This window comes from Oncorhynchus nerka, linkage group LG27, assembly GCF_034236695.1.
Source record: "Oncorhynchus nerka isolate Pitt River linkage group LG27, Oner_Uvic_2.0, whole genome shotgun sequence".
NCBI lineage: Eukaryota > Metazoa > Chordata > Actinopteri > Salmoniformes > Salmonidae > Oncorhynchus > Oncorhynchus nerka.
In genome coordinates, this window is record NC_088422.1 from 72,869,764 (window position 1) to 72,896,437 (window position 26,674).

Sequence of the window (26,674 nt, forward strand, 5' to 3'; positions counted from 1 at the left end):
TGTGGCAAAATGGCTTACGAACAACAAAGGTATTGGAGTGGCCATCAGAAAGCCCCGACCTCAATCCTATAGAAAATCTGTGGGCAGAACTGAAAAAGCGTGTGCGAGCAAGGAGGCCAACAAACCTGACTCAGTTACACCAGCTCTGTCAGGAGGAATGCGCCAAAATTCCCCAAACTTATTGTGGGAAGCTTGTGGAAGGCTATCCGAAACGTTTGACCCAAGTTAAACAATTTAAAGGCAATGCTACCATGCAGCGTAGCCTAGTGGTTAGAGCGTTGGACTAGTAACCGGAAGGTTGCGAGTTCAAACCCCCGAGCTGACAAGGTACAAATCTGTCGTTCTGCCCCTGAACAGGCAGTTAACCCACTGTTCCCAGGCCGTCATTGAAAATAAGAATGTGTTCTTAACTGACTTGCCTGGTTAAATAAAGGTTAAAAAAAAAAAAATACTAATTGAATGCATGTAAACTTCTGACCCACTGGGAATGTGATGAAAGAAATAAAAACTTAAATAAATCATTCTCTCTACTATTATTCTGACATTTCACATTCTTAAAATAAAGTGGTGATCCTAACTGACCTAAGACTAGGATTAAATGTCAGGAATTGTGAAAAACTGAGTTTAAATGTATTTGGCTAAGGTGTATGGAAACTTCCGACTTCAACTGTACTTACCCAGCGTACAAAACATTGCACTTTCTATGACAGACTGACCAGGTGAAAGCTATCATCCCTTAATGATGTCGCTGGTTAAATCCACTTCAAATCAGTGTACATGAAGGGGAGGAGACAGGTTGAAGAAGGATTTTTAAGCCTTGAGACAAGTGAGACATGGATTGTGTATGTGTACCATTCATAGGGTGAATGGACAAGACAACAGATTTAAGTGCCTTTGAACGGGGTATGGTAGTAGGTGCCAGGTGCACTGGCTTGAGAATGTCAAGAAGTGCAACGCTGCTGGTATTTTTCACACTCAACAATATTCCGTGTGTATCAAGAATGGTCCACCACCAAATGGACATCCAGCCAACTGTGGGAAGCATTGGAGTCAACATGTGCCAGCATCACTGTGGAACGCTTTCGACACCCTGTGGAGTCCATGCTCCGATGAATTGAGGCTGTTTTGAGGGCAAAAGGGGGAGCAACTCAATATTAGGAAGGTGTTCCTAATGTTTGGTACACTCAGTGTATATGTTTTATATGCTTTGGAATGACACTTCCGGTTTTGGCGGGAAATACCTGGTGCCTGAGAGAAAAGTGATTTATTCTCAGGATGGAACATTTTTTAAATCCGGGGAAAATATTCAACTCTACTAAAGACTGAATGTGTGGAAGGAAGGACACCCACACAGAGCAGAGCAGAGCTGAGGAGAACGCTCTCAGTGCTACAGGGACTCTACCCTCAGCTGTTAAGTCACTTGGAGAGACATCACATGGTTACCATGTGATGCTAGGGGGACTATTCTTTTCAAATAACCACAATGTGTAATCAAGTGACATGAAAGACCTGCCTCCAATGACCACCACAACACTAGAGTCGGACTCCCTTACTACTGAAATTATTCTCGTCTCACACTGTTACAGCATTTGTATTATCATTTTCAGGGGTTGGAACCGGTTCAAGGAACAGAACCGAAAACCGGAAAATAACAGCATTTTTCAAGGAACAGAAATGGAACCGGGAATGAAAGTGATCCATACCGTTCCGGAACAGAAGCGTTATTTTGAAAAGAAAGGAAACCCGGTTAATAACGTTATTTTACATTCCAGGCATTTTTTTCTAGTTCCACAAAAAATGCAACAAAGCGCCATTGCAAAGCCCTCACTCTGTCACTCAGAAACTTATTCCAGCGTCTGCCTGCCAGCTGAAAATCTTTGCCAGTGTGTGTGCATGTTTAAGTTACCTGCCTCTTCCCCTTCCGAAGCATAGGCTACTGTACTGACGTTAAAAGCGTGAGAAGATGGGGAGAGATATTTTTCATTAGCTAAAGAAAAATGTATTAACTTTTTCAATGCTAGTTAAGAATATTATAGGCCTAGTTACTGTATAACTCTGTGGACCTAATTCATATAATAACAAGATGCCTAGTGCTTCAAGCCTGCTCCTTAACCCACTCTCGTTCTCTCCCCACTCGTAACATTTCAGTCACATCTTGCGCAATAGACTACACTTGTCTGTCCATCATGCATGTAAACAACTAGCTTGCCTGCTCTATCTGTACTGATTGGTGAAGTAATATAATGAGCAAAATGTAAAAAATTGAAGATTTCACAGGTTAAAAAAGAAACAGAAAGGAATTATATAAACTGGTACTTTTTTGCGATTCGAACCGGTTCAGAACTTTATTTTGCTGGTCGGAACAGTGGAACGGAACAAAATAAATAGTGGTTCTGTTCAGAACGAAATGATTGGGAAATGATTTCGGTTCCAAGCCCTGATTATTCTTTATTTTCAACTGTTACATTTCTGCAACTTCTTTTATAACAGTATTTATACTAAATGGTAGTATGCCAATGGAGACCCACCAAACATGAGAGCAGCTTAGAGACAGAGAAGTAAATGTTTTGGTCTGCTGCTATAATGACAGAGGGGGACTTGATAACACACGTGAAGCAGCAGTCTATCTAGCTCATTTCACACAGTGGTGATGGGGTCTATATAAAACTACAGCCATTTAAAATACTGCACCATCTCCACACTCTTTCCTGCTCTGATACCAAAGCCAGACAAGTCAAACTGAGATGTCTTTCTCTCAGTCCTTTAGATGATCAGGTCTTGGTGTTTTTTTTTTTTACTGTTTTGGTCTCTGACTTGATAATGTTTATCTCTACCTGATACATACTGTATGAACCTTTAAAAGACTTCCAGGCTTATTTCAGTCGTTTCAAAGACAAAGTGACAAATCTACTTTTCCTGCCTGCATGTCACCCTGGAGACACAGACTGAAGAGTTACGTTCAACTGATGTTGTTGAAACAATATGACACATGAGTCATGTCTTGTTCACAGGAAGAAAAGAGGGACCTTTGACGATGGTACACAGCGGAGTGGCTTGTGTTGGTGGATTTGTTTGACAATGAATGGTGTGTGTGTGAGTGTGTGTGGTAACTCACAGGTTCTGGCTAGACACATCAGCTGCGTGGATACACAGGTAGGTCATGTCCTGTGAGAGGTAAACAGATAGGAGTACAAACACAACACGAGGGTCAGTTTTGTTCTGCACACAACACATACCATCTACATGTGGTCACAGTACAGTTTATCAGCGGTATATCATTCACTTTCTGCCAATTAGCATTCTTGTAATGTTTTCTATTGTTTGAAACAGTAATTAGTAGATAAGGTGTGTGGTCATCAACTGCACATTGCTGTTGGATGAGTCAAGTAAATACATACACATACTCAACTGAGTTTTATAAATGAACCACATAGGTCAAATAAAACTAAAATATGATGCTTCAAGAGTGAAGTGCTTTATTGAATAGTTAAAGCTTTGTCTGAAGTTCTTCAGCCCAATGTCACTGGTATGTATTAAACTGAGACAACACTACCCCCAGCAGGCTTCAACTATGTACTACAAAATCTCTGTTTTACACTTCTACAAAATGATGTCATACTGTACGGATTTCATTACACTACACAATTCCCATGAATCAAATCAAGGAACTGAATACTGACCCAAAAAGTTATTAGACGTCTTTCTAGAATTTGAGACAACATCCCATATTCACTGACTAAGTATGAGCTCCACTCACCTCCAGCACGGGTTTAGCATTGTTATACACAGACAGGATGTGGGTGATGTTGTTCTGGGACAAACTTTCTCTGTTCTCCGAGTCTGGCAAAAGACGAAGGGAGGGAGAAAATGTTGATCCGTGATTCTTCTCAGTGAATTTCTATGAGACCCTCAGTAGACAAAGCAATGCCATAAGGAGAGAGAGAGGAAATGCATCATTTGAAGTGTTTAAAACCCAGGAGTGGCTTGCCCAGAAGCAGCATCTGTGACTGTGTGGCTGTAATTTGGGTAGCAATCATTTGGCCTTGGCTATTTTCAGTGTGTGAGCAGTACTTGGACCATCTAGTGAAGCCATCATTAGTATGGCTAAAATTATAGCAGGGTAGATGTCACATTAAGCTGGTAGGGCAGAAACCCCCTTGGATGAGGAGCAGATAAATCACCAACACTACCAGAGGGAGTAAATGTGCCATATTCTACTGATGGATACAGTATGATGCATGCAGCAGCCTTAATTCAGGCCATGCCTTAGTTCATTGAGCTACAGTACACATATAACCTTCTGCTACTCTATTTTGATCTATACATAACTATAGTCCACTCACTAGATATTCTTGTTATCTCTTCCCTTGTAAGATTTGACCATACCGTACAGGTAACGTATCAACAACATTATAACAACAGAAGGACAGAGAAAGTAAAGCTTGTGTGCATCAATAACAGAAGAAAATGCCTGAGTCTCTTTGAAAGCTGCCCTGGATTCAAGCAAGCTGCTGCTGGTGCCTCACCTAGGGAATTAGTGAGTGTTGTCTCTTGGGTGGGATGCCTGACTGTGCAACATATAAAACAACTGAATGGATTTCAACAGAATCCTGTTCTCACCTCTGATATTTCCCAGGTAGAGCCCATCGACAACCTGCAAATAGGAAAACAAAGATACATTTCACTAGTTAGATATTCACAATTTGAGCATGGCCTTAACCTTAGTGATGCTCCTTATCTATGGTCGTAGGACGTATTCAGGTGTCCAGTTTGGTCAAACAGTATTTTCCCAATTTAGAAAACAAACAGGAACCATTCTCATAGCTAAATCAAGCCTTATAGGGTCTGTAATAAATAGTATTGCCTGGCAAGACTGGGAGTGAGGAGCACTGAACCAACGCTGATGGTTAAGGCCATGTTGACACAAAGCTGTGCAATAAAGCTGTAGTGATCCGATCATGATCTCATCTAGACATTACAAGACTCATGCATTATTTAAGACGTCAAAATAAAAAGTATATGCCTGCCTATGATGTTCGTGTCCTCTGAAATTCAGAAAAGCTTAGAGCTTCAGTCAGGGTGGAATTACAGTGGTGCCCAGAGGTGCTTCTGGACACTCCCATCACCATTAACGGGACACGATGATGTGTAATATATACAGTACCAGTCAAAAGTTTGGACACACCTACTCATTCCAGGATTTTTCTTTATTTGTACTACACTGCTCAAAAAAATAAAGGGAACACTAAAATAACACATCCTAGATCTGAATGAATGAAATATTCTTATTAAATACTTTTTTCTTTACATAGTTGAATGTGCTGACAACAAAATCACACAAAAATGACCAATGGAAATCAAATTTATCAACCCATGGAGGTCTGGATTTGGAGTCACACTCAAAATTAAAGTGGAAAACCACACTACAGGCTGATCCAACTTTGATGTAATGTCCTTAAAACAAGTCAAAATGAGGCTCAGTAGTGTGTGTGGCCTCCACGTGCCTGTATGACCTCTCTACAACGCCTGGGCATGCTCCTGATGAGGTGGCGGATGGTCTCCTGAGGGATCTCCTCCCAGACCTGGACTAAAGCATCCGCCAACTCCTGGACAGTCTATGGTGCAACGTGACGTTGGTGGATGGAGCGAGACATGATGTCCCAGATGTGCTCAATTGGATTCAGGTCTGGGGAATGGGCGGGCCAGTCCATAGCATCAATGCCTTCCTCTTGCAGGAACTGCTGACACACTCCAGCCACATGAGGTCTAGCATTGTCTTGCATTAGGAGGAACCCAGGGCCAACCGCACCAGCATATGGTCTCACAAGGGGTCTGAGGATCTCATCTCGGTACCTAATGGCAGTCAGGCTACCACTGGCAAGCACATGGAGGGCTGTGCGGCCCCCCAAAGAAATGCCACCCCACACCATGACTGACCCACCGCCAAACCGGTCATGCTGGAGGATGTTGCAGGCAGCAGAACGTTCTCCACGGTGTCTCCAGACTGTAACATGTGCTCAGTGTGAACCTGCTTTCATCTGTGAAGAGCACAGGGCGCCAGTGGCGAATTTCCCAATCTTGGTGTTCTCTGGCAAATGCCAAACGTCCTGCACGGTGTTGGGCTGTAAGCACAACCCCCACCTGTGGACGTCGGGCCCTCATTACCACCCTCATGGAGTCTGTTTCTGACCGTTTGAGCAGACACATGCACATTTGTGGCCTGCTAGAGGTCATTTTGCAGGGCTCTGGCAGTGCTCCTCCTGTTCCTCCTTGCACAAAGGCGGAGGTAGCGGTCCTGCTGCTGGGTTGTTGCCCTCCTACGGCCTCCTCCACGTCTCCTGATGTACTGGCCTGTCTCCTGGTAGCACCTCCATGCTCTGGACACTACGCTGACAGACACAGCTAACCTTCTTGCCACAGCTCGCATTGATGTGCCATCCTGGATGAGCTGCACTACCTGAGCCACTTGTGTGGGTTGTAGACTCCGTCTCATGCTACCACTAGAGTGAAAGCACTGCCAGCATTCAAAAGTGACCAAAACATCAGCCAGGAAGCATAGGAACTGAGAAGTGGTCTGTGGTTATCACCTGCAGAAACACTCCTTTATTGGGGGTGTCTTGCTAATTTCCTATAATTTCCACCTGTTGTCTATTCCATTTGCACAACAGCATGTGCAATTTATTGTCAGTCAGTGTTGCTTCCTAAGTGGACAGTTTGATTTCACAGAAGTGTGATTGACTTGGAGTTACATTGTGTTGTTTAAGTGTTCCCTTTATTTTTTTGTATTTTCTACATCGTAGAATAATAGTGAAGACATCAAAACTATGTAATAACACACATGGAATCATGTAGTAACCCAAAAAAGTATTAAAACAAAACATATTTTTGATTTTAGATTCTTCAAAGTAGCCACCCTTTGCACACTCTTGGCATTCTCTCAACCAGCTTCACCTGGAATGCTTTTCCAACAGTCTTGAAGGAGTTCCCACATATGTACTTGTTGGCTGCTTTTCCTTCACTCTGAGGTCCAACTCATCCCAAACCATATCAATTGGGTTGAGGTTGGGTGATTGTGGAGGCCAGGTCATCTGATGCAGCACTCCATCACTCTAATTATTGGTCAAATAGCCCTTACACAGCCTGGAGGTGTGTTGGGTCATTGTCCTGTTGAAAAACAAATGATAGCCCCACTAAGTGTAAACTAGATGTGCTGGGGTAGCCATGCTGGTTAAGTGTGCCTTGATTTCTAAATAAATCACTGACAATGACACCAGCAAAGCACTCCCACACCATCACACCTCCTCCTCCATGCTTCATGGTGGGAACCACACACGCAGAGATGATCCATTCACCTACTCTGTCTCACAAAGACACAGCGGTTGGAAACAAAAATCTCAAATTTGGACTCATCAGACCAAAGGACAGATTTCCACAGGTCCAATGGCCATTGCTTGAGTTTCTTGGCCAAGCAAGTATCTTCTTATTATTGGTGTCCTTGAGTAATGGTTTCTTTACAACAATTCGACCATGAGGGCCTGATTCAACACAGTCTCCTCTGAACAGTGGATGTTGAGATGTGTCTGTTACTTGAACTCTGTGAAGCATTTATTTGGGCTGCAATTTCTGAGGCTCGTAACTCTAATGAACTTATCCTCTGCAGCAGAGGTAACTCTGGGTCTTCCTTTCCTGTGGCAGTCTTCATGAGGGCCAGTTTCATCACAGGGCTTGATGGTTTTTGAGATGTTCTGCATTGACTGACCTTCATGTCTTAAAGTAATGATGGATTGTCGTTTTTTTTTTGCTTATTTAAGCTGTTCCTGCCATAATATGGACTTTGTCATTTGACAAATAGGGCTATCTTCTGTATACCACCCCTACCTTGTCACAACACAACTGATTGGCTCAAATGCATTAAGAAGGAAAGAAATTCCAAAAATTAACAAGGCACACCTGTTAATTGAAATGCATTCCAGGTGATTACCTCATGAAGCTGATTGAGTGAATGCCAAGAGTGTATAAAGCTGTCATCAAGGCAAAGGGTGACTACTTTGAAGAATCTCAAATATTTAGATTTGTTTAACACGTTTTTAAATTACTACATGATTCCATGTGTTATTTCATAGTTTTGGTGTCTTCACTATTAAAATAAAGAAAAGCCCTTGAATGAATATGTGTGTACAAACTTTGACTGGTACTGTATGTACAAAACATTTAAACACCCAACTATTGACAGATAACAATAAGGGCTTTAAAACAGTCAAAATAGTAGGGCTAGGTGTTTTTCTCCATTTGAAACCCTAAATCCAAACCTACGAGTTTTCACGTTATTATATTAAGTGGCAGTGTGTGATGAGTAGCCTACCCTTTGGTTTTATTCAGGGGACTATAGGAACGTTCAGTGTTGTAGATGACTGATGTAAATACCATGACATAATATTCCCCGCGCATATCTATGTGCAACGTTTACGCCCCTCTGAGGAAGTGCCTTGCTACAAAATAACAATCAAGCCATTGAACAGAACAGATACATTGATAACAAAAACACAAAGGCCCCCTACCTTGTTCATTCCATTTCCCATGTCTCTCGCAGACGACAAAAATTACGTATTTTACGTCTCAATGCAACGCAAAATATTGGACAATAACACGAAGGGGTGCGAGTGATTGCGAAATGGTCGGGCGGTCACTTGTGAGACCACTTTGCTCCCCTGTAGTTCAACAACATGGGTGTATTTTGACCGCTTTGTCTACATTGCCTCAAGACTATCGCCACAATGCTGCTCTGTATAACCTTCGCTCCATAATCCTCTTCCGGGTTTCCCCCTAGAAATGATATCATTGGTACATGGGATCGTAATGCAGCCCAGTCCGCGCGGATTTCGTGACATTAGACCCGTTAAGAATTATCATCAATTCATCCAGTACTACTTATTTGTACTATGTCTTAAATAAATGCATTTGAAGTATCGAATAGCCTATGCTTTTTAATTCCTGTAAACCCACACATGCCTGCCATAGCCTAATCCAGGACTACAGCGTGGATTCTTTAAAAATGTCAACTAAAAACATGGTGCTCGATATTCACACAATTAGATAAGAGGCAGGAAAAGTCTTGCCAGGTTTCAAAATAGGGTAAATCCATGGATGTGGATATATCACACCTATGCTCTGTACTAGTAAACCCTACATATTATTGACATGTAGGGCCTACTCCTCCAGTGGCATTTAACCCTCCACAACATGGTAGATATAACAGCAAAGGGGAGACATACTATTGGGTAAACATAGGAACTTTTATTTTGCTCTATAATACATGACCTTAAGAGGAAGAGACCTTCCAAAACGTATTGACTGAGGTAATGTGGACAATAGATAAATACAGACAAGTAATTGGTATGTTTGTACGTTTGTTGGTGTCATGGTATGTAATGTGGTCCTCTGGATGGTTGGTTTACTTCTTCCATTCCTTATTCTCATAGTCCCATTTGGCTGAGAAGCCCTCCACCGGGTTGATCCTCATGTCCAGCATCCTCTGCACCTCCTTCTCTTTCCATTCTGACTCAAAGGTGGGGGGGACAGGTCCGTACACTGCAGCGAGACAGACAGCTTGTTAGGCTCTGCCTCAAAGTTCACCCATGAACATATATTCTTTAATAGTCTGTATTGAACATTTATCTACCAAGGTAATCATTATTGAGAACATTGTTTCACAAAAGCAACCTGGTTGCTTGTCTGTTATAACAATTATGGTTGAGGCAATACAATGGGAGAGAAGACACGTAACCTATTTATTTGAAGGGGCACTGATGGCCAAATACAATATTTGAATTATGTCATAAATAACATCTTGTATATCTATCTCATTGAGAAAGAATGCTGCCTTATGGCTTTTAACAGGTGGGTGGAAAAACCATGAACATCAATGTACACCAAACAAACATATAAACACAGCATGTAAACAGTTTGGTTCCATGTTTCATGAGCTGAAATAAAAGATCACAGAAATGTTGTACAAAAAGATTTTTTGCTCAAATCTTGTGCATAAATTTGTTAACAACCCTATTAGTGAGTATTTCTCCTTTGCCAAGATCATCCCTCCACTTGACAGGTGTGGCATATCAAGAAGCTGATCAAAGAGCATGATCATTGTGCTGGGGCACAATAAAAGGCCACTAAAATGTGCAGTTGTGTCACACAACATAATGCCACAGATGTCTCAAGTTGAGGGAGCCTGCAATTGGCATGCTGACTGTAGGAAGGTCCACCAGAGCTGTTGCTAGAGAATGGAATGTTAATTTCTCCACCATAAGCTGCCTCCAACGTTGTTTTAGAGAATTTGTCAGTACGTCCAACCGGCCTCACAACCGCAGACCATGTGTTACCACGCCAGCCCAGGACCTCCACATGTGGCTTCTTCACCTGCAGGATCATCTGAGGGTGGGTGGGGGATGCTGAGGAGTAATTCTGTCTGGAATAAAGCTCTTTTCTGGGGAAAAACTCATTCTGATTGGCTGGGCCTGGGTCCCCAGTGAGTGGGCCTATGCCCTCCAAGGCCCACCCATGGCTGCACCCCTACCCAGTCATGCGAAATCCATAGATTAGGGCCCAAGTTATTTATTTCAATTGACTAATTTCCTTATTTGAACTGTAACTCAGTAAAATCTTTGAAATTGTTGCATTGATATTTTTTCAGGATATTACAACGGAATGATCACAGACTCCCTCCACAATAAATGTTCCCATTCCTTTTCTTATTAGAAGACATACCAAACTTCCTCTGCCATAGGACAACCAGTCCTGTCATGCCAATAAAGAAGAACATTCCTGCGATAACCGATTTCCACTCCTTTGTGCCCTCGTTCATCTCTGCGAAGCTCTGCTTGAAGCTAATACGGTACACTGTTGGAAAAGAGAAAATGCAAGACCTTGGTTAAATAACAATTTAACACAGCCTAACTAACGGGTAGGGATGTGCATCTCTCCTTACAAGCACGATTCAATATGCATCTAGATACATGGGCTCCGATACAGGAATGATATTTTTAGTTTGAAACGATTTGACGCGATTCAATTTAATTAGTGGAATGAATCAATGCGATTAACAATTGATGGCATGAACACATTCATTTTCCATTCTAAATTAATATCTGATAGTGATGGAGCTCAGGAGCTGAGTTGGATCTGTCTGAGCTGACTTCTCTGAGCTGAGTGAATGAACCATGGCTTGTCGTTGCTGTATGATAGAAAAGTATTTCTGCCGTGTGTGTGTGTAATGTAATGTGTGAGTTGATCCATAGGGCAGACTGAGCATCTACCACTAACAGATTAGGGGGCGCAATTTATGTTTTGTCCCCACACTGCTATAACTTGTCATATACATTGAGCTAGTAAAATGTATATATTTATTTTAAGAAATTAGCTTTGACATACATAGCCAATTAATATAAAACACAGCTTTGGATTTCACCTGCCTCAAAAGTGAATGGTTTTGACCATTTGGAACCAGAGGTGATCTATTCTCCCATTCTGACCAGTGCGGCTGGAGAAAATGATTGCGGTCCTTGTTATGAAATTACACCTTTACCCTGTTCATGTAAAAATGACCAAATCCAAACAGAACTAACAAAAATATTTTTTACGGTGAACCTGGCAATCAAAAAAACCCAAATCAGCAGTTAGATGTGCAATCAGCAAGATGTGAGTTATGTCCACTCCGGTAGCCCACAGAGCTACACCAGTAAAATTATTTTATACAGCGCATTTGGTAACACAAACCAGGTTTCCATCCAACCTGTTAATGCAAGTAAAGTACCTGTTGGAACCCAATAAAATGTATGCCATTCCTGATGGAAAATTTGTCAGTAAACTTTCCAAATGTCAACAAAACACGCTAGACAAGGTGGGATCCTTTAGTGTCTGTAAACTAATTATGCTTGACACGTCGGTGGAAACGCTTTAATGAGCAAATATTGATATAATAACCATCATATCGAAGTAAACTTGGAGTCACGCGATGACGTGTGATCCTCCCACATTAGGAAAACCAGCAGTTTATTAGGGTACAGATGAAATAAGTTCTGATGAACTTCACAGGGTGGTGAAAGTGCAGGTGATGAGCGTGATGCTCTTTTCCAATAAATAAAGGGTCTTATTCTGGTGACATGATCGTAGACGCTTGGCTGCCGTACCAAGAATAATCCCTCTTTTGTCCATAATAATCTAATGTAGGCTATACCCACACTGTGTCTGTGACCTGATGGCTACAGCGCACGTGCCAATACCAGAGTGGGCACACTATATAACGCAAATTTTTTTTGTGAGAAAACCATCAGTAGAGATGCAGTGGAAACCCACTTAACTTGTATTTTCTATTTGGGAACATGGGAATTGAACCGCCTTTAATCCTCAACAAGTCAATTTAATGTAAAAATTTAAGAAAATGTGCATATTGTTTTTATGCAGATTTGAGAATATTCGCATGACAATCTGTCACCAATTGGACGGAAGCCTAGCTAAATGACATTGGTTGTCCCTCAATAAAACCTATTTAATATTGCGAAAGCCAGTTTAAAAACATCTTAATGCTGAAGTTTCTGTGCAGATGTTGCCTACGAATATTAGAACAGGGATATGGTAGCCCTAGCTCTCGTTGGCGCGAGCAGCTGCGTCTCCTGCACTGCACAGTTATCTGACTTGTAGATCAATATCACATGCAGATACATGAAAAGAAGTTTGATAGGCTGAAGGAGAGGACGCATCAATTCAAACAGATGAGGTATTTTCAGAATAAGGCAACAAAAAAAATAGCATAATAAACATTAGTGAACCGGCGATTTGTAACATTTTCATTGGTTCTTACCGATGCATGCTACATATGGATCGGTTTGGGCTCCCACGGACAGATGCACTCACATCTTAAACATTTGAACCGGGGACTGACGCGTATCGCTGAATTGTGTAACTCTGTGTTGTTGTCTGTGTCATACTGCTTTGCTTTATCTTGGCCAGGTCACAGTTGCAAATGAGAACTTGTTCTCAACTAGCCTACCTGGTTAAATAAAGTTTAAAAAATATATATATATATCCCTACTAACAGAACAGATAGGCAAACAATACCTCTGTCTTGTTTTGAGTAAGCAACAAAACTGACAAATGTCAAGTATTCAACAACAAAGGTGAAAACCACTTACATGCAATCTTCTCCTCATTGGAGAGTGTGGCCCAGGAGCCCTTCTCCTTCTCCTTTAAGGACTTCTGCACTGCACTCAGCTCTGTCACAAACTGGACGTCTGGGAGGGGGTTCTCCCGCCTGTCAAAGTAGGCTGGGAGAGCGTAGTCGTCTACCTTGGCAACACCTGCAGGAAACTCACCATGTTACTACATAGGACTGACACACACAACCAGTAAATCCGTGTATTCAAAGCTGCATGGGACCTACATAGCAAATATGTGCATACGCGAATACATACTGTGTGCCTTTGGGAGCCGCATAACTGCTTTTTCAGTTTACCTAAAAAAACTTAAATATCTTATTCTACAATAAGCGGGTATTGTCTGATTACTGTACATCTCCAAACCATGCTGGTGGTGGTATATTTTATCCATTGTTTACATTTGTTTGTGTGCCAACTTTTTAGTGGTAGGTACAATTTACAGAGGATGGTTTTAAAGGTCCATACCATGAAGGTCAAGTATGTGGTGTGTACTGCCAACATAGTCACTCACCATGTCCCCCACGTACACAGATTGATGTGGAAATGGCACGTTTGCCAACAAGGCTAAGGGCTCTGGTGGCCAGCATTCTGAAAAAAAAAATAACATGTATGAGAAACCCCTCGATGAAAAATGAATACAGCTAGTTACTACTGTAACAAAACATTACTGACCAACGAATCACAAAGAAGTTATTCTGATGACATGAAACTATAGCCTTAGGATAGCCATTGGATCTTTGTAAAATAGTGTGGTTAGTTTTATTCTTAGTCAATTAAAATTTATAGAAAAATAGCAACTGTTCAACAAGAATTTATGAAACTGCACGCATCACTAATCTGACATTTAGCAACTAGTTATGGTCACTGCTCAAGCACACGTAACTAGCAAGCAGTTTTTGTAACAAATAAAAGCTAGTTAACAGAACTGTCAAAAAAGAGGAAAAACTAGCTAGCTACGTTAACCTAGATAAAGTTACCCAGCCAAAATGTCTATGCTAAAAAGTTGCCTAGCAAACTAAATATAGCTTGCCATCTTTCGATTTAGCCATCCATCTGCAAATGACGTTTCAATGGTAACAAACAGGCTAATAGATAGCTAGCGTCTATGTTGAAAATATTGAGTTATATTCAAAACTAGGCTAACGTAAACTAAACTAGTACCTGGGTTTGTGGAGGGGATGAATATGATGAGATTTCCTCCGACACTCAGGATCCTTCAGTTCATAGTCCTATTAGCCAGCTCTGCAAACTTGAATTATGTCAAAATGCGTTCCGGACTCATCAAAATATGTAGTTTCGCAGAACTACTATCGTTATTACTGATGTTATGCATGGCACGCACTTTCAAAAAAAGGTCAACAAAAACAGTTATTTTACTTGGACCTTTTTTGGAAGTACAAACCATGCGTAACGACAGTAATGACAATAGTTTTTGACATAACATTTGCAGAACTGGCTAATGGGACTTTGAATTGAGGGATCTGATCATCTCAAGCCCAGGTACTGGTTTAAACCAATGACATATATAAACTATGGATTGCTGATTCTATGGCTGCAGTCCAAAAACTTCAAATCAAATGTATTTATAAAGCCCTTTTTACATCAGCCGATGTCAAAGTGCTATATAGAAACCAAGCTTAAAACCCCAAACAGCAAGCAACGCAGATGTAAAAGACACACACTATCCCCTCAAATATTAAGTGGAGACGTATCATGATGTCCGACGAGTATACACTTGCAGGGCAAGGAATGATTTTTAAATCAACCACCTTTGCCCGGATATCGTCACTCGTTCATCCTGCAATGATTGTGTTTTCAGCCACCGGTAGCTTTATATGCACTACAGTCAATTATGATTGCATGTCTACTAATATTAACTATATAAGTACTCATATACACCTATTGTATGATAGCTTGCAAATTAATAAGCTAACTAACGTTAGCCTGCCTAGCTGGAACTTCTGAAGGAAAATGTTTTATTTCTCCAATTTCCAAAAGCTAACCAAACAAAAATATATGCACTTTTATGCGACGTGTTTGTGCATTAGTAGCACAATTTCTAACCTTTTTACAATAATTTTTACTTACACTTGTATGTTCACTTCTCCATTGGTTATTCATTTTTGGCGGACTTTTCTTAGCGGATGTACAACCGCAGCGTAAGCCCATCCGCTAAGAGTCCGCCAAAACGTAAAAACATGAATGGAGAAGTGAACATACAAGTGTAAGTAAAAATAATTGTAAAAAGGTTAGAAATTGTGCTACTAATGCACATGACGGCACAAACACGCCTCGTAAAAGTAATGATGTTTTTGTTTGGTTAGCTTTTGGAAATTGTAGAAATGTTCCTTTATCAGAAGTTCCAGCTAGGCAGGCTAACGTTAGTTATCTAATTAATTTGCTAGCTACCATACAGTAGGCGTATATAACATGATATAGTTAATATAAGTAAACATGCAATCATAATTGACGTAGCGCATATAAAGCACCCACAAACTACCGGTGGCTGAAAACAATCATCGCAGGACGAACGAGTGACGAATTTTCGGGGAAAGGCGGTACATTTAAAAATCATTATTTACCAAATAACATATAAATAATTATTTTTAAATGGACCGCCCTTGCCCGAAAATTCGTTTTCGTACCCTACAAAAAGAAATTGAACTGTATTTTAAGACGGTTAAATGCTCTACTAACAAAAAAGCTGTTAGAATTTTAAGTATCTGCATGTCCCTTAAGGTCCTTGTGTAATTGTAATGTGATATTGTACCCCCTAGCTCGATTGTCCATTGTTTGTAATCAATGTATGCTTGTGTTCCCTCATGTGCTTTATGTATTGATTTGTTGTTAATAATACAATTTAAATAATTTTTAAAAAATCATTATTTTATTTTTTATGAACAACAAATCAATACAGGAAGTACATGTGGGAAGAAAAGTATATATCAATAATATACAAAGGACAATTGAGCTAGGGGGTACAATATCACATTACACAAGGACCTTAAGGGACTATTCTAACAGCTTTTTTGTTAGAGTATTTAATTGTCTTAAAATACAGTTCAATTTATTTTTGTAAGGTAATAGAATGTGGTGTTTGTTTGTAAATTTCCATTTGTGAATATGAAACTTGGCCAAAAAAAATGAAATTAATTACATAAAAATGTTTCAGCTTATTTCTATCGTAGGTAAAGAATCCAAGCAGTACATCTCTCCACAATAGTGTAAGATCTTCATAAATGTGTCAACTGCTCCGCCCTCAACCGTAAGGCTCTCCAGAGGGTAGTGAGGTCTGCACAACGCATCACCGGGGGCAAACTACCTGCCCTCCAGGACACCTACACCACCCGATGTTACAGGAAGGCCATAAAGATCATCAAGGACATCAACACCCGAACCACTGCCTGTTCACCCCGCTATCATCCAGAAGGCGAGGTCAGTACAAGGTGCATCAAAGCTGGGACCGAGAGACTGAAAAACAGCTTCTATCTCAAGGCCATCAGACTGTTAAACAGCCACCACTAACATTGAGTGGCTGCTGCCAACACACTGTCATTGACACTGACCCAACTCCAGCCACTTTAATAATGGGAATTGATGGGAAATGATATAAATATATCACTAGCCACTTTAAACAATGCTACCTTATATAATGTTACTTACCCTACATTATTCATCTCATATGCATATGTATATACTGTACTCTAGATCATCGACTGCATTCTTATGTCACTAGCCACTTTAACTATGCCACTTTGTTTACTTTGTCTACATACTCATCTCATATGTATATACTGTACTCGATACCATCTACTGTATGCTGCTCTGTACCATCACTCATTCATATATCCTTATGTACATATTCCTTATCCCCTTACACTGTGTATAAGACAGTAGTTTTGGAATTGTTAGTTAGATTACTTGTTGGTTATCACTGCATTGTCGGAACTAGAAGCACAAGCATTTCGCTACACTCGCATTAACATCTGCTAACCATGTGTATGCATGTGTATGTGACAAATAAAATTTGATTTGAATTAATATACATGAATACATTGCCAAAAAAAGATGCAACACTGTTTCTGGGTGGTCATTACAAAAGGAACAATTTGAGTTGATGTTTTCCTTAAAGTTTCACTGGAACTTCATCAATATTATAATTGCAAACCAACATGAAGTTAAGGCCACCAAAAGAAGAGAAGACATGATGAGGAATACAATTCCACATAGAACTTCTTAGGAATTGTTTTATCCAATTGATCTTAAAAGTATTATTTAAGGTAGTAAAGTTGAAAATTCAGCCCACCATTCTCATAAGTGAATTACAACAGTTTTCCTCATTTAATGGGTACGGTTTCTCCATAAAGTTGAAAAGCATCTGGTCTATCTCCTTGCTTATTTTACCGTCAAGATAGAGCGTCATATGTTAGTCTAGAGATACCTTCAGCCTTGGTTATTAGGGCACATCCTTTTAAAGATAAGTCCCTCTGTAGCTATTGATTTAGCTCCTTCTGTTTTTTTTTAAACAAGAGGGTTAAAATTGAGTAAGCCTCTAGACTTCTGATCCTTTGTAATGGTTATGCCTAAATATGTAAGTTCTTCTTTTACTGGAATACCAAAATATGAAGGTGTCACACAATCTGACACAATCAGCCATGAGTTCACATTTATTAATGTTACAATATAGACCAGAAGCTTTGGAAAAGGATTGGATCACATTGATCGATATGGGAATTTGTTTAGCATCTTTCAGAAAAAGTGTAGTATTGTCAGCCAGCTGGCTTATAATAATTTCTTTACCAGCTATTGAAATACCTTGTACAGGACTATTATTGAAAGAATTTGTATGAAGTTGGGTGATTAATAAAAACAGGTACGGGAGATAAGACAACCTTTCCTATTTCCTCTCTTTAACTCAAATCTAGGTGAGGTGCCATATTTCAATTTGATAGAGCAGTTACCATTTGTATAGTCTTAATAGCATTACAGGAAAAAAATATCTAATTTAAAAATCATTCCTTCCTCATCCTGCAAGTGTATACTCGTCAGACAGCATGATACGTCATCGAAAGTGTCCACTTAATATTTGAGGGCTGAGGGAATAGTGTGCCTTTTAAGTGTTTGGACTGCAACCTATGTATTGGTCATTGAGAGACAAAAATGTTATGTATTTAAGTATATTTGTTGTTGGACAGTAACATTAGTACTAAACAAATATAATATTAGGAAATTGTTTGCTTCGCTCTCAATGTAAACGTATGCATGAAGGTGTCTAATAGAATTAACGTGTCAAAAACGAATGGCGAAATTAATAAATGCATTTCTATTGCATCCAAAAATATGTTTTACAATTGAGGAGTACCAAGATGACGACTGCGCAGTGATCTCAATACAGTCAGGCATCCGGGGTTTATACACATCATTGGTTCAAACTTTAGCTTGCGTGTGAGCCTTCCTGCTACTATCATCGCTAACTGGTACAAGGTCAAATACATAGCAGACACCCAACATGTTATTCCTTGTGTAATATTCCTGCTCCGGACTAACCTCCACGGTAACATTACAAATGACTATGAGGAGGAATACCCACTAAATATTATACTACATACAGGAAAAGGGCACCTTAACTAACGTTAGCTAGGATGCTAGCCTAGCCAACCATTGCATATTTGCCCCTTGTCTTGTCTGCCTCTTTTCAATGTCAATGTCAATCTCTTCACTCGGCTCGTTCGGAAACATTGACAAATCCATTTCTGATAACACAGCAGACATGTAGCATGTTTGTCTTAATTAATATATATATATATCATATGTTCTACGATAGCTGAATATCAGACGTCTAATAATTTAGAAAATTCACCCGCCATCTCTTACTTTTTCTCCTTTCGCCGACGCTCCAAACACCATAAAGGAAGTGTGAATAACCGGAAATACGTAGCTGGTGAGGGAAACTGTGGTCGGTGCAAATGTAGTCACACTATTATATACATATTAAAATATGTTTGTAAAATAATGTGAGTGGTGATTCATTTAGCTGTGCAATTGAATTCGAACTTTTACGATATTAATGTAGAAAACTAGTGTTCATTTGCTACCATGTTGCGCAGCATTGGCATTCTTCCTGTCACGCGGTGTGCCCTGAGATGAACCAAAATGGTGTTTGTGGCCTGCCATATGGTGTGGGATTCATCCCGGGTGTGTGTTACCTTCGTCCCGCCAGCAAGAATAAGCCAGACCTAGCAAGAACAAGGCCGTGACCTCGGTGATTTTACTTTAAAATAAAAGTTTCGCAATGAAGATGGTGAAAAATTATACAAATGGTCGAAATTCGTAACATTTTATGAGGAAATGTTAGCAGACTTAGAATTTTGTGAAAAAGCAATACAGTTAATCGCCATTATAGCACAAATAATATTATAGCATTGACATTATTAACAGCATTCAAATTAATTTTATTGAACCTTTATTTAAACTAGGTAAGTCAGTTAAGAGCCAATTATCTACAATGACGGCCTACCAAAATACAAAAGGCCTCCTGCTGGTCACGGGTGCTGGGATTAAAAATAAATTAAATTAAAAAATATAGGACAAAACACACGTAACAAGAAGACAGACAACAAAACACTACATAAAGAGAGACCTAAAGACAACAACATAGCACGGTAGCAACACAACATGACAAAAACATGGCTGCAGCACAAAACAGGGTACAAACATTATTGGGCACAGACAACAGCACAAAGGGCAAGAAGGAAGAAACAACAATACATAACTTAAAGCAGCCACCACTGTCAGTAAGAGTGTCCATGACTGAGTCTTTGAATGAAGAGATTGTGACAAAACTAGTGATGACTAAATAGTTATCATGGTAAGATAACAAATAACAAAACATGATTTATAATTCTACCATTAATACTAATAGTAATAACAATATGAATAATATTATAATAATTATAATAATCAACTTTCGAAAATACTTGTAAATACCATTCTTAATTAACCCATTCATATTGAACACTGTTCAGTACGTTTTCTTTTTGCACAGTAGTACACAATCTATTCTACTTAGGAGAACTCAAAGTTTCCAAATCCATAGAGTTTACACCCAGAGGAGTGTCGCTGCTCATTTGGTTGGGCCTTATAGGGTGGCCCATCAATTGAAATAAAACAGATTTTTCATATTGGACATTGGATTTAAATTGATGGGCCACTCTTTAAAGTCCACCAAATCAGCAGTGATGCTCTTGGTGTAAACTCTGGATTTGGAAACTAGAAGTGCTCCTGAGTAGAGTGGAACTCCCTTTTACTGTGACACAATGTACAGATACTTTTATAATGTGCAATAAATGACTACTCACACAAAAAATCATTGATGACCATTTGGGCTTTAAAAAATAAACATCAACAAATAAATGACATGTCTTATATAATTACTTTGAATTATTCTTTGTATGATAAGTAGTATACAATGTATCGATAATTGTGCACATTTTCCATAATTTTCGCCCTAGTTATTCATTCTACAGGGCTGAATTTTATTATGAATTATTCAAAAAATCCGTGACCCGGAAGTACTTAGTTATTCTTGCCTATTTCACAGCGGGGCGTGTGTGTGTAATATGGTGCCGGTGCAAACCACCAGAGAGAAGCCAAGCAGCGTTCATTTGTAGTAGGATATAACGTTACCAACATACAACAGTAATGCACTGTAACATTCACGAAGAGTTGCCTTTATGTAGGTAGCTAGTTATAAGAGACTCGATTACCGTAGTCAACCTGGCAGAGCTGTCACTGTCTCTGTTGTATCGGGTATGATATCCGTTGGCTAGCTGTCAAGCTAGCAGTCTCCAGACCATCCTTGTACAATTAGCTAGTTTAGTGTTTATCTCGAAATGAGAATGAGTATTAAATTGACAACTCAGGCTTATTGCAAGATGCTTTTGCATGCTGCTAAATATCCCCATTGCGCCGTGAACGGATTACTGGTTGCTGAGAAACAGAAGGAGAAGAAAAAAGACAGCCACTCCACTCCAATCCTCTGTGTGGATTGTATACCACTATTCCACGGCACACTTGCATTGGCACCTATGCTGGAAGTGGCACTTACATTGGTGAGTGAATTGATCGTCTTTATCTTCTATTCACATGTCATGTTTCAAAAATGTTCATGTTACTCCACTGCATGTTCACCACTGCATGTTCACCACTGCATGTTCACCACTGCATGTTCACCACTGCATGTTACTGGGCCTGTTGAAGTAGAAGTGCATTAACAGCTGTCAGTCCTGCTGACTTGTCAAGCTGAACTCAACATCATGGTGAAAGAAGTTTCTGATGTTTCAACTTGTTTCAACTTGTACATTGGTGGAGTTTATCAGAAACGTCCTTCACAATGGTGTTGAGTTTAGTCAGCTAGTCAAACAAGCGAATATATTTTTCTTTCCCCACATCCAGATTGACACGTGGTGTAAAGAGAACAAATATGTCATAGCTGGGTATTACCAAGCCAACGAGCGCACAAGGGACTTCAGGTAACAAGATTTTGATACAGGATCCCTTTCAAGCTCTGTGGAGAGTTGTGTTGATATGATACACAATGTACTCTGTCTTCTTTTGACTCCCACAGACCTAACCAGGTTGCTGAAAAAGTTGGGGCCAGGATTGCAGAGAACTTCAGCGAAGCAGCAATGATTATGGTAATCCTCTATTAGCTGTCCAGTATCAGAACTGCCACATTACTGAATTCACACATAAGATCTACACTGACCACTGTATCTCTAATAATGTTCCTCAGGTGGACAGCACCAGATTCACCATGGGCTGCTATGAGCCCATATTAGCCATCTATGACCACCATGAAAACAAGTGGAAATGCAGGGACTGTAATGTGTAAGTGTTCCTGAGCTGACCAAATATGTCATGTGGGATAGATATATCACAGCTACTGAACAGCCATTTATCCAAAAAGATTTGGAACGACATGGTATATTATGCCAATATCTGTTAGTGAAATAGAACCCAGTGTGGTAGATATTTATTTTACTCTTATCTATCCCGATGCCTACTTACTTTACCCTGCCTCCATGTACATATCTACCTCAAATACCTCATACCCCTGCACATTGATCTGGTACTGGTACTTCCTGTATATAGCTCCATTCTTGTGTATTCCTCTTGTGTTACTATTTTATTTTTAAACTGAATTATTGGGAAGGGTTCGTAAGCAAGCATTTCAAGGTGAAGTTTACACCAGTTATATTCGGTGCATGTAACAAATACGATTCGATTTGTGATTCCCGAATGTGGAGCTGAGGTTCTGGAGTGTTGGTTTGTGTGTGTTCCAGGGACAGCTTTGAGGACTGGTGTGAGGCTCAGAAGATCACGTCGGCTCTGCTGGAGGGCAGGTCCTACGAGAGCCTGATCGACTTCGACAATCACCTAGACGACCTCAGGAATGACTGGACCAACCCTGAGATCAACAAGTCTGTCCTGCACCTGTGCTAAGCCTCCCAGCTGAGTGACTGCACTGCACCAGACAAAGACATTGCGGCCAAAACGGCGTTGGACGTGCTAATACTACTGTAGCGCAGGAATGCTGAATGCTAAGGCTTTGTTCCCAGTGAATTGCTCTCACAGGGAAGAGAGCTTTCAGAGCACTGGTCAGTCTATTTTCATGGGCAAGAAGAGGACCGGTACCATTGGGATCTTTGTTCCCGTAGTAGGGAGGATAAATGTGATCAAGACCTAGGTGTCATTCAATGCAACGTGTTAATTTTTTCTCATTTTTTGAGTACGGTTTTTGTATGCTAATAGTTAATGAAGATGTATGCGAAATTCTGAATGGTAGGGAAACATGAATATCATTTATTTAGACTTATATTGAATACTTTAGGTTCTTCAGAAATAGTAGTGTTTCAGAGATGATAGACATTATAAATTATTGGTCTGAGATTTGATTTATTGAAATATTACAGAATTGTAATCAACAAGAGATGTTATGTTTTTTATTTTACTACCTTAATATTTATATTCTCAGAGAACGGTTTCACTCCTGTTTTCTTATAGGAGATAGCGTAGTATTTATTTGTTAAAGGATGATCTGATTATTCTTTACTTTATTTGCTGAAATAAATCTTGTTATTGCATAAGTAGTAAACTGTAAATCACTTGGGATTAAAGCATTTGCTAAATGTCCATATTATTATTGTTGATTCATGAATTATATATTTCGGGTTGGATTAAGATCTAAAAGCCTAAATAAAATAATTTGAGGTTTTGATATATTAAACCTTTTTGTAAAAAATTTTAAAAAATGGACTGAATGGACTGAAAAAATTGGACTGAATGTACAAATAAAATGTAACTTTTCAGATGTGCATGTTTTTTATGCCTTTTTCTAAAATCACTCTCTTACCCTAGCGCTGCCCTACATACTTGACGAATCCATAGATCAGAATGAGTTGGGTGTTCAATTTACTTTGGGTTGAGACAGTTCCATCACTTTGGGTTGAGACAGCATACAGTGGATATTAATGGAAAATACTTTCTACCCCCCCTTTTTCAATCTTGTCTCATTGCTGCAACTCCCCAACTGGCTCGGGAGAGGCAAAGGTCGAGTCATGTGTCCTCCGTAACATGACCCGCAAAACTGCGCTTCTTAACACCCACCTGCTTAACCAATTTGTTGGAGAAAACACCATTCAACTGACGACTGTAGTCAGCCTGCAGGCGCCCGGCCCACCACAAGGAGTCGCTAGAGTAATGAACCAAGTAAAACCACCCCGGCCAAACCCTCCCCTAACCCGGACAATTGTGCGCCACCTTATGGGACTCCCGGTCACAGCCAAACCATCTCTGGTAGAAGTAAGGGGCCATGACAAATGGTGTGGTAAAAAAATTATTCCTGAAAGAGTCCCTACCCCAAAGAACTTTCAGAATCAGAATATGATGGAACTACTACCATAGGGCCCAATTCCGACAGGAAATGTACGCCTTTCTTACACATACCTTTCCTAAGTACTTCTCAGTAGTTCGTAGTCTAACTTATCCAGAGCTTGGATTGAAATAGGTGTCGGTACTCATTTTTGGTGCCGTTACTATTTACATTTAGGTGCAGGAGCTCCACAATACTTTAGAGCTAATATTTTATAAGCGGAAACAGGAGCTCAAGCAGTAGAACATTTGAGGTGGTTCCCTTGCATGAGCTGATTACATTGAATTCAACATTGAAAACATTCTCACTTGCTGGCCAACAGAGTTTTCATTCAATAGGATTTATAGTACATTTATCTTAAGCCATCCCTTTAAATATGGTGTGCCTTTAATTCGATTTTTGTAGACAGACTAGGAAACATAGCGAGACGGGGCTCAGAATATAGGATCAATGAAAGAAAGATATCTAAATATATGGATATTCATCTCTGTTTCAGCACCAACTGGTAGACTATAAAATGCACTGATATTTTAGATACATTTTAGGGTTAAGAAAGTATATATGAGTCATTTAAAAAAACAGGTTTGGAGAGCAGTTTGATTCATCCTGAAGGTTGTCAAATTCGAGTTCCAACCATTAAATATTGGAAGGTGGAAAAAAGCGGACAATAAGGGTTAACAGTTCTATTAATCTACCCTAATCCTCACCAATCATGGAACTGTATGACAATGTGTATGTGGGGTCTGAGTTCCATAATGATTCAAATAGGCTACATGTCCCACACTATTGCACAACATTACCCTTACATGATCCACTAATGCTAGCGACCCTCAGGAATAACTACACAGGCGTGACAGGAAAGACAGGAAAACGGAATGATGCAAAATTAAGAAAACGAACACTAACGTGACAGTTATAAATGTATGTGAGTATTACTGATGGTGGGTCCTGATATTAGCCAATATTTAACATGGTACAAATGGTAAAATAAAATGGAGAAAAGCCCAGGTATATACACTACCGTTCAAAAGTTTGGGGTCACTTAGAAATGTCTTTGTTTTTGAAACAAAAGCACTTTTTTTGTCCATTAATGTAGTGGGATGTCCCTTGGGGGCGGGCATCCGTACCTATGTAGGACATGCAAGGGTTAGGTTAATAAACAGGCTGGAGCTAGAACCTCGTGGTTGCGCGTCTTTATTTTAGATCATACTACAATTAAAATAGCATCAAACAATAAGAAATACAGTGTAGACATTATTAATTTTGTAAATGACTATTGTAGCTGGAAACTTAATATATTTGATGGAATATCTACATAGGCGTACAGAGGCCCATTATCAGCAACCATCACTCCTATGTTCCAATGGCACGTTGTGTTAGCTTATCCAAGTTTATCATTTTAAAAGGCATTAGAAAACCCTTTTCAATTATGTTAGCACAGCTGAAAACTGTTGTTCTGATTAAAGAAGCAATAAAACTGGCCTTTAGACTAGTTGAGTATCTGGAACATCAGCATTTGTGGGTTTGATTACAGGCTCAAAATGGCCATAAACATATAACTTTCTTCTGAAACTCGTCAGTCTATTCTTGTTCTGAGAAATGAAGGTTATTCCCTGTGAGAAATTGCCAAGAAACTGAAGATCTCGTACAACGCTGTGTACTACTCCCTTCACAGAACAGCACAAACTGTCTCTAACCAGAATAGAAAGAGGAGTGGGAGGCCCTGGTAAACAACTGAGCAAGAGGACACATACATTAGAGTGTCTAGTTTGAGAAACAGATGCCTCACAAGTCCTCATCTGGCAGCTTCATTAAATAGTACCCGCAAAACACCAGTCTCAACATCAACAGTGAAGAGGCGACAGAAGCCTATAGCTTGGGTCTCCAAATTTCATCCACTTAAATTGTGAAGGCACACAATTGCAATTCTGAATAACGGCACAGCTATTTGTAGCCTATTTAACTGTTAGTGTTTATATGATTTTCTGTTTGCGTCCACATGACTGGTTTCACATTAGTCTCCAGGGATCATAAGGGAAAATCATATAAAACAAATTGCTGTCTAGTTACCATCCCTTTCACCAAACGGATTACTCAGTTACCTAGATCTTAACAATTGCTCTTATCAGTTGATGAATTACAGTGCTTGGAGAATGCTGTAATTTCTATGGGGGAAAAATGAAGTAGATGCTTTTTCCACTAGGAAAGGGCAGGTTCACTTGACCTTATTCATGGTTTCCTAGGGTATAAAGGCTGTGGAATAATAAGGGAATTATAGAGCATATCTGTAGACAAAAAGGAATAAAGGGATTTGCCATTATAGCACAACATTTTTTTGTATTTATTTATTTGTATTTTATTGAACCTTTATTTAACTAGGCAAGTCAGTTAAGAACAAATTATTATTTACAATGACGGCTTATCAAAAGGCAAAAGGCCTCCTGCGGGGATGGGGGCTGGGATTAAAAATAAAAAATAAAATATATAAATATAGGACAAAACACACATCACGACAAGAGAGACAACA

The 26,674-nt window shown here is 39.7% G+C and overlaps 3 protein-coding genes and 1 long non-coding RNA gene across 4 annotated transcripts in view; 2 read left to right on the plus strand and 2 right to left on the minus strand.

Moving 5' to 3' along the window:
• Positions 1–8,808, minus strand: part of irf8 (interferon regulatory factor 8) — a 58,388-nt gene extending 49,580 nt beyond the window's left edge. Inside the window, exons 1-4 of the mRNA XM_065011981.1 lie at positions 8,559–8,808; positions 4,621–4,654; positions 3,758–3,840; positions 3,116–3,165 (exon numbers count right to left, since the gene is read on the minus strand). Of these exons, the coding sequence (XP_064868053.1) occupies positions 3,116–3,165; positions 3,758–3,840; positions 4,621–4,654; positions 8,559–8,579 (188 nt within the window). The 5' untranslated portion in view covers positions 8,580–8,808. The remainder of the gene's footprint in view (positions 1–3,115; positions 3,166–3,757; positions 3,841–4,620; positions 4,655–8,558) is intronic.
• Positions 8,809–9,272: 464 nt separating this feature from the next.
• Positions 9,273–19,181, minus strand: LOC115120964 (cytochrome c oxidase subunit 4 isoform 1, mitochondrial-like). The gene is made up of 5 exons (XM_029649952.2): positions 19,089–19,181; positions 13,726–13,802; positions 13,191–13,355; positions 10,768–10,899; positions 9,273–9,588 (listed from the first exon to the last, which is right to left on the minus strand). Exons 2-5 carry the CDS (start codon positions 13,799–13,801, stop codon positions 9,452–9,454), a joined length of 510 nt encoding a protein of 169 aa, XP_029505812.1. The 5' UTR covers position 13,802; positions 19,089–19,181; the 3' UTR covers positions 9,273–9,451.
• On the plus strand, positions 15,317–17,255 carry LOC135565370 (uncharacterized). The gene is made up of 2 exons (XR_010461582.1): positions 15,317–15,438; positions 16,387–17,255. It is a non-coding gene; the product is annotated as an uncharacterized LOC135565370 (long non-coding RNA).
• A 1,621-nt stretch (positions 19,182–20,802) lies between the features above and the next one.
• On the plus strand, positions 20,803–23,584 carry LOC115120965 (ER membrane protein complex subunit 8-like). The gene is made up of 5 exons (XM_029649953.2): positions 20,803–21,325; positions 21,669–21,745; positions 21,841–21,910; positions 22,009–22,103; positions 22,559–23,584. Exons 1-5 carry the CDS (start codon positions 21,107–21,109, stop codon positions 22,716–22,718), a joined length of 621 nt encoding a protein of 206 aa, XP_029505813.1. The 5' UTR covers positions 20,803–21,106; the 3' UTR covers positions 22,719–23,584.
• The last annotated feature ends 3,090 nt before the right edge of the window (positions 23,585–26,674 follow it).

Coding starts and splice junctions, on each gene's coding strand:
- LOC115120964 (XM_029649952.2), bottom strand. CDS start 13,801: ATGCTGGCCACCAGAGCCCTTAGCCTTGTTGGCAAACGTGCCATTTCC. Junction 10,900..13,190: donor CAATGAGGAGAAGATTGCAT/GTAAGTGGTTTT, acceptor CTTTTCCAACAG/TGTACCGTATTAGCTTCAAG. Junction 9,589..10,767: donor CCTATGGCAGAGGAAGTTTG/GTATGTCTTCTA, acceptor GTCTCGCTGCAG/TGTACGGACCTGTCCCCCCC.
- LOC115120965 (XM_029649953.2), top strand. CDS start 21,107: ATGAGAATGAGTATTAAATTGACAACTCAGGCTTATTGCAAGATGCTT. Junction 21,746..21,840: donor GAGCGCACAAGGGACTTCAG/GTAACAAGATTT, acceptor TGACTCCCACAG/ACCTAACCAGGTTGCTGAAA. Junction 22,104..22,558: donor AAATGCAGGGACTGTAATGT/GTAAGTGTTCCT, acceptor TGTGTGTTCCAG/GGACAGCTTTGAGGACTGGT.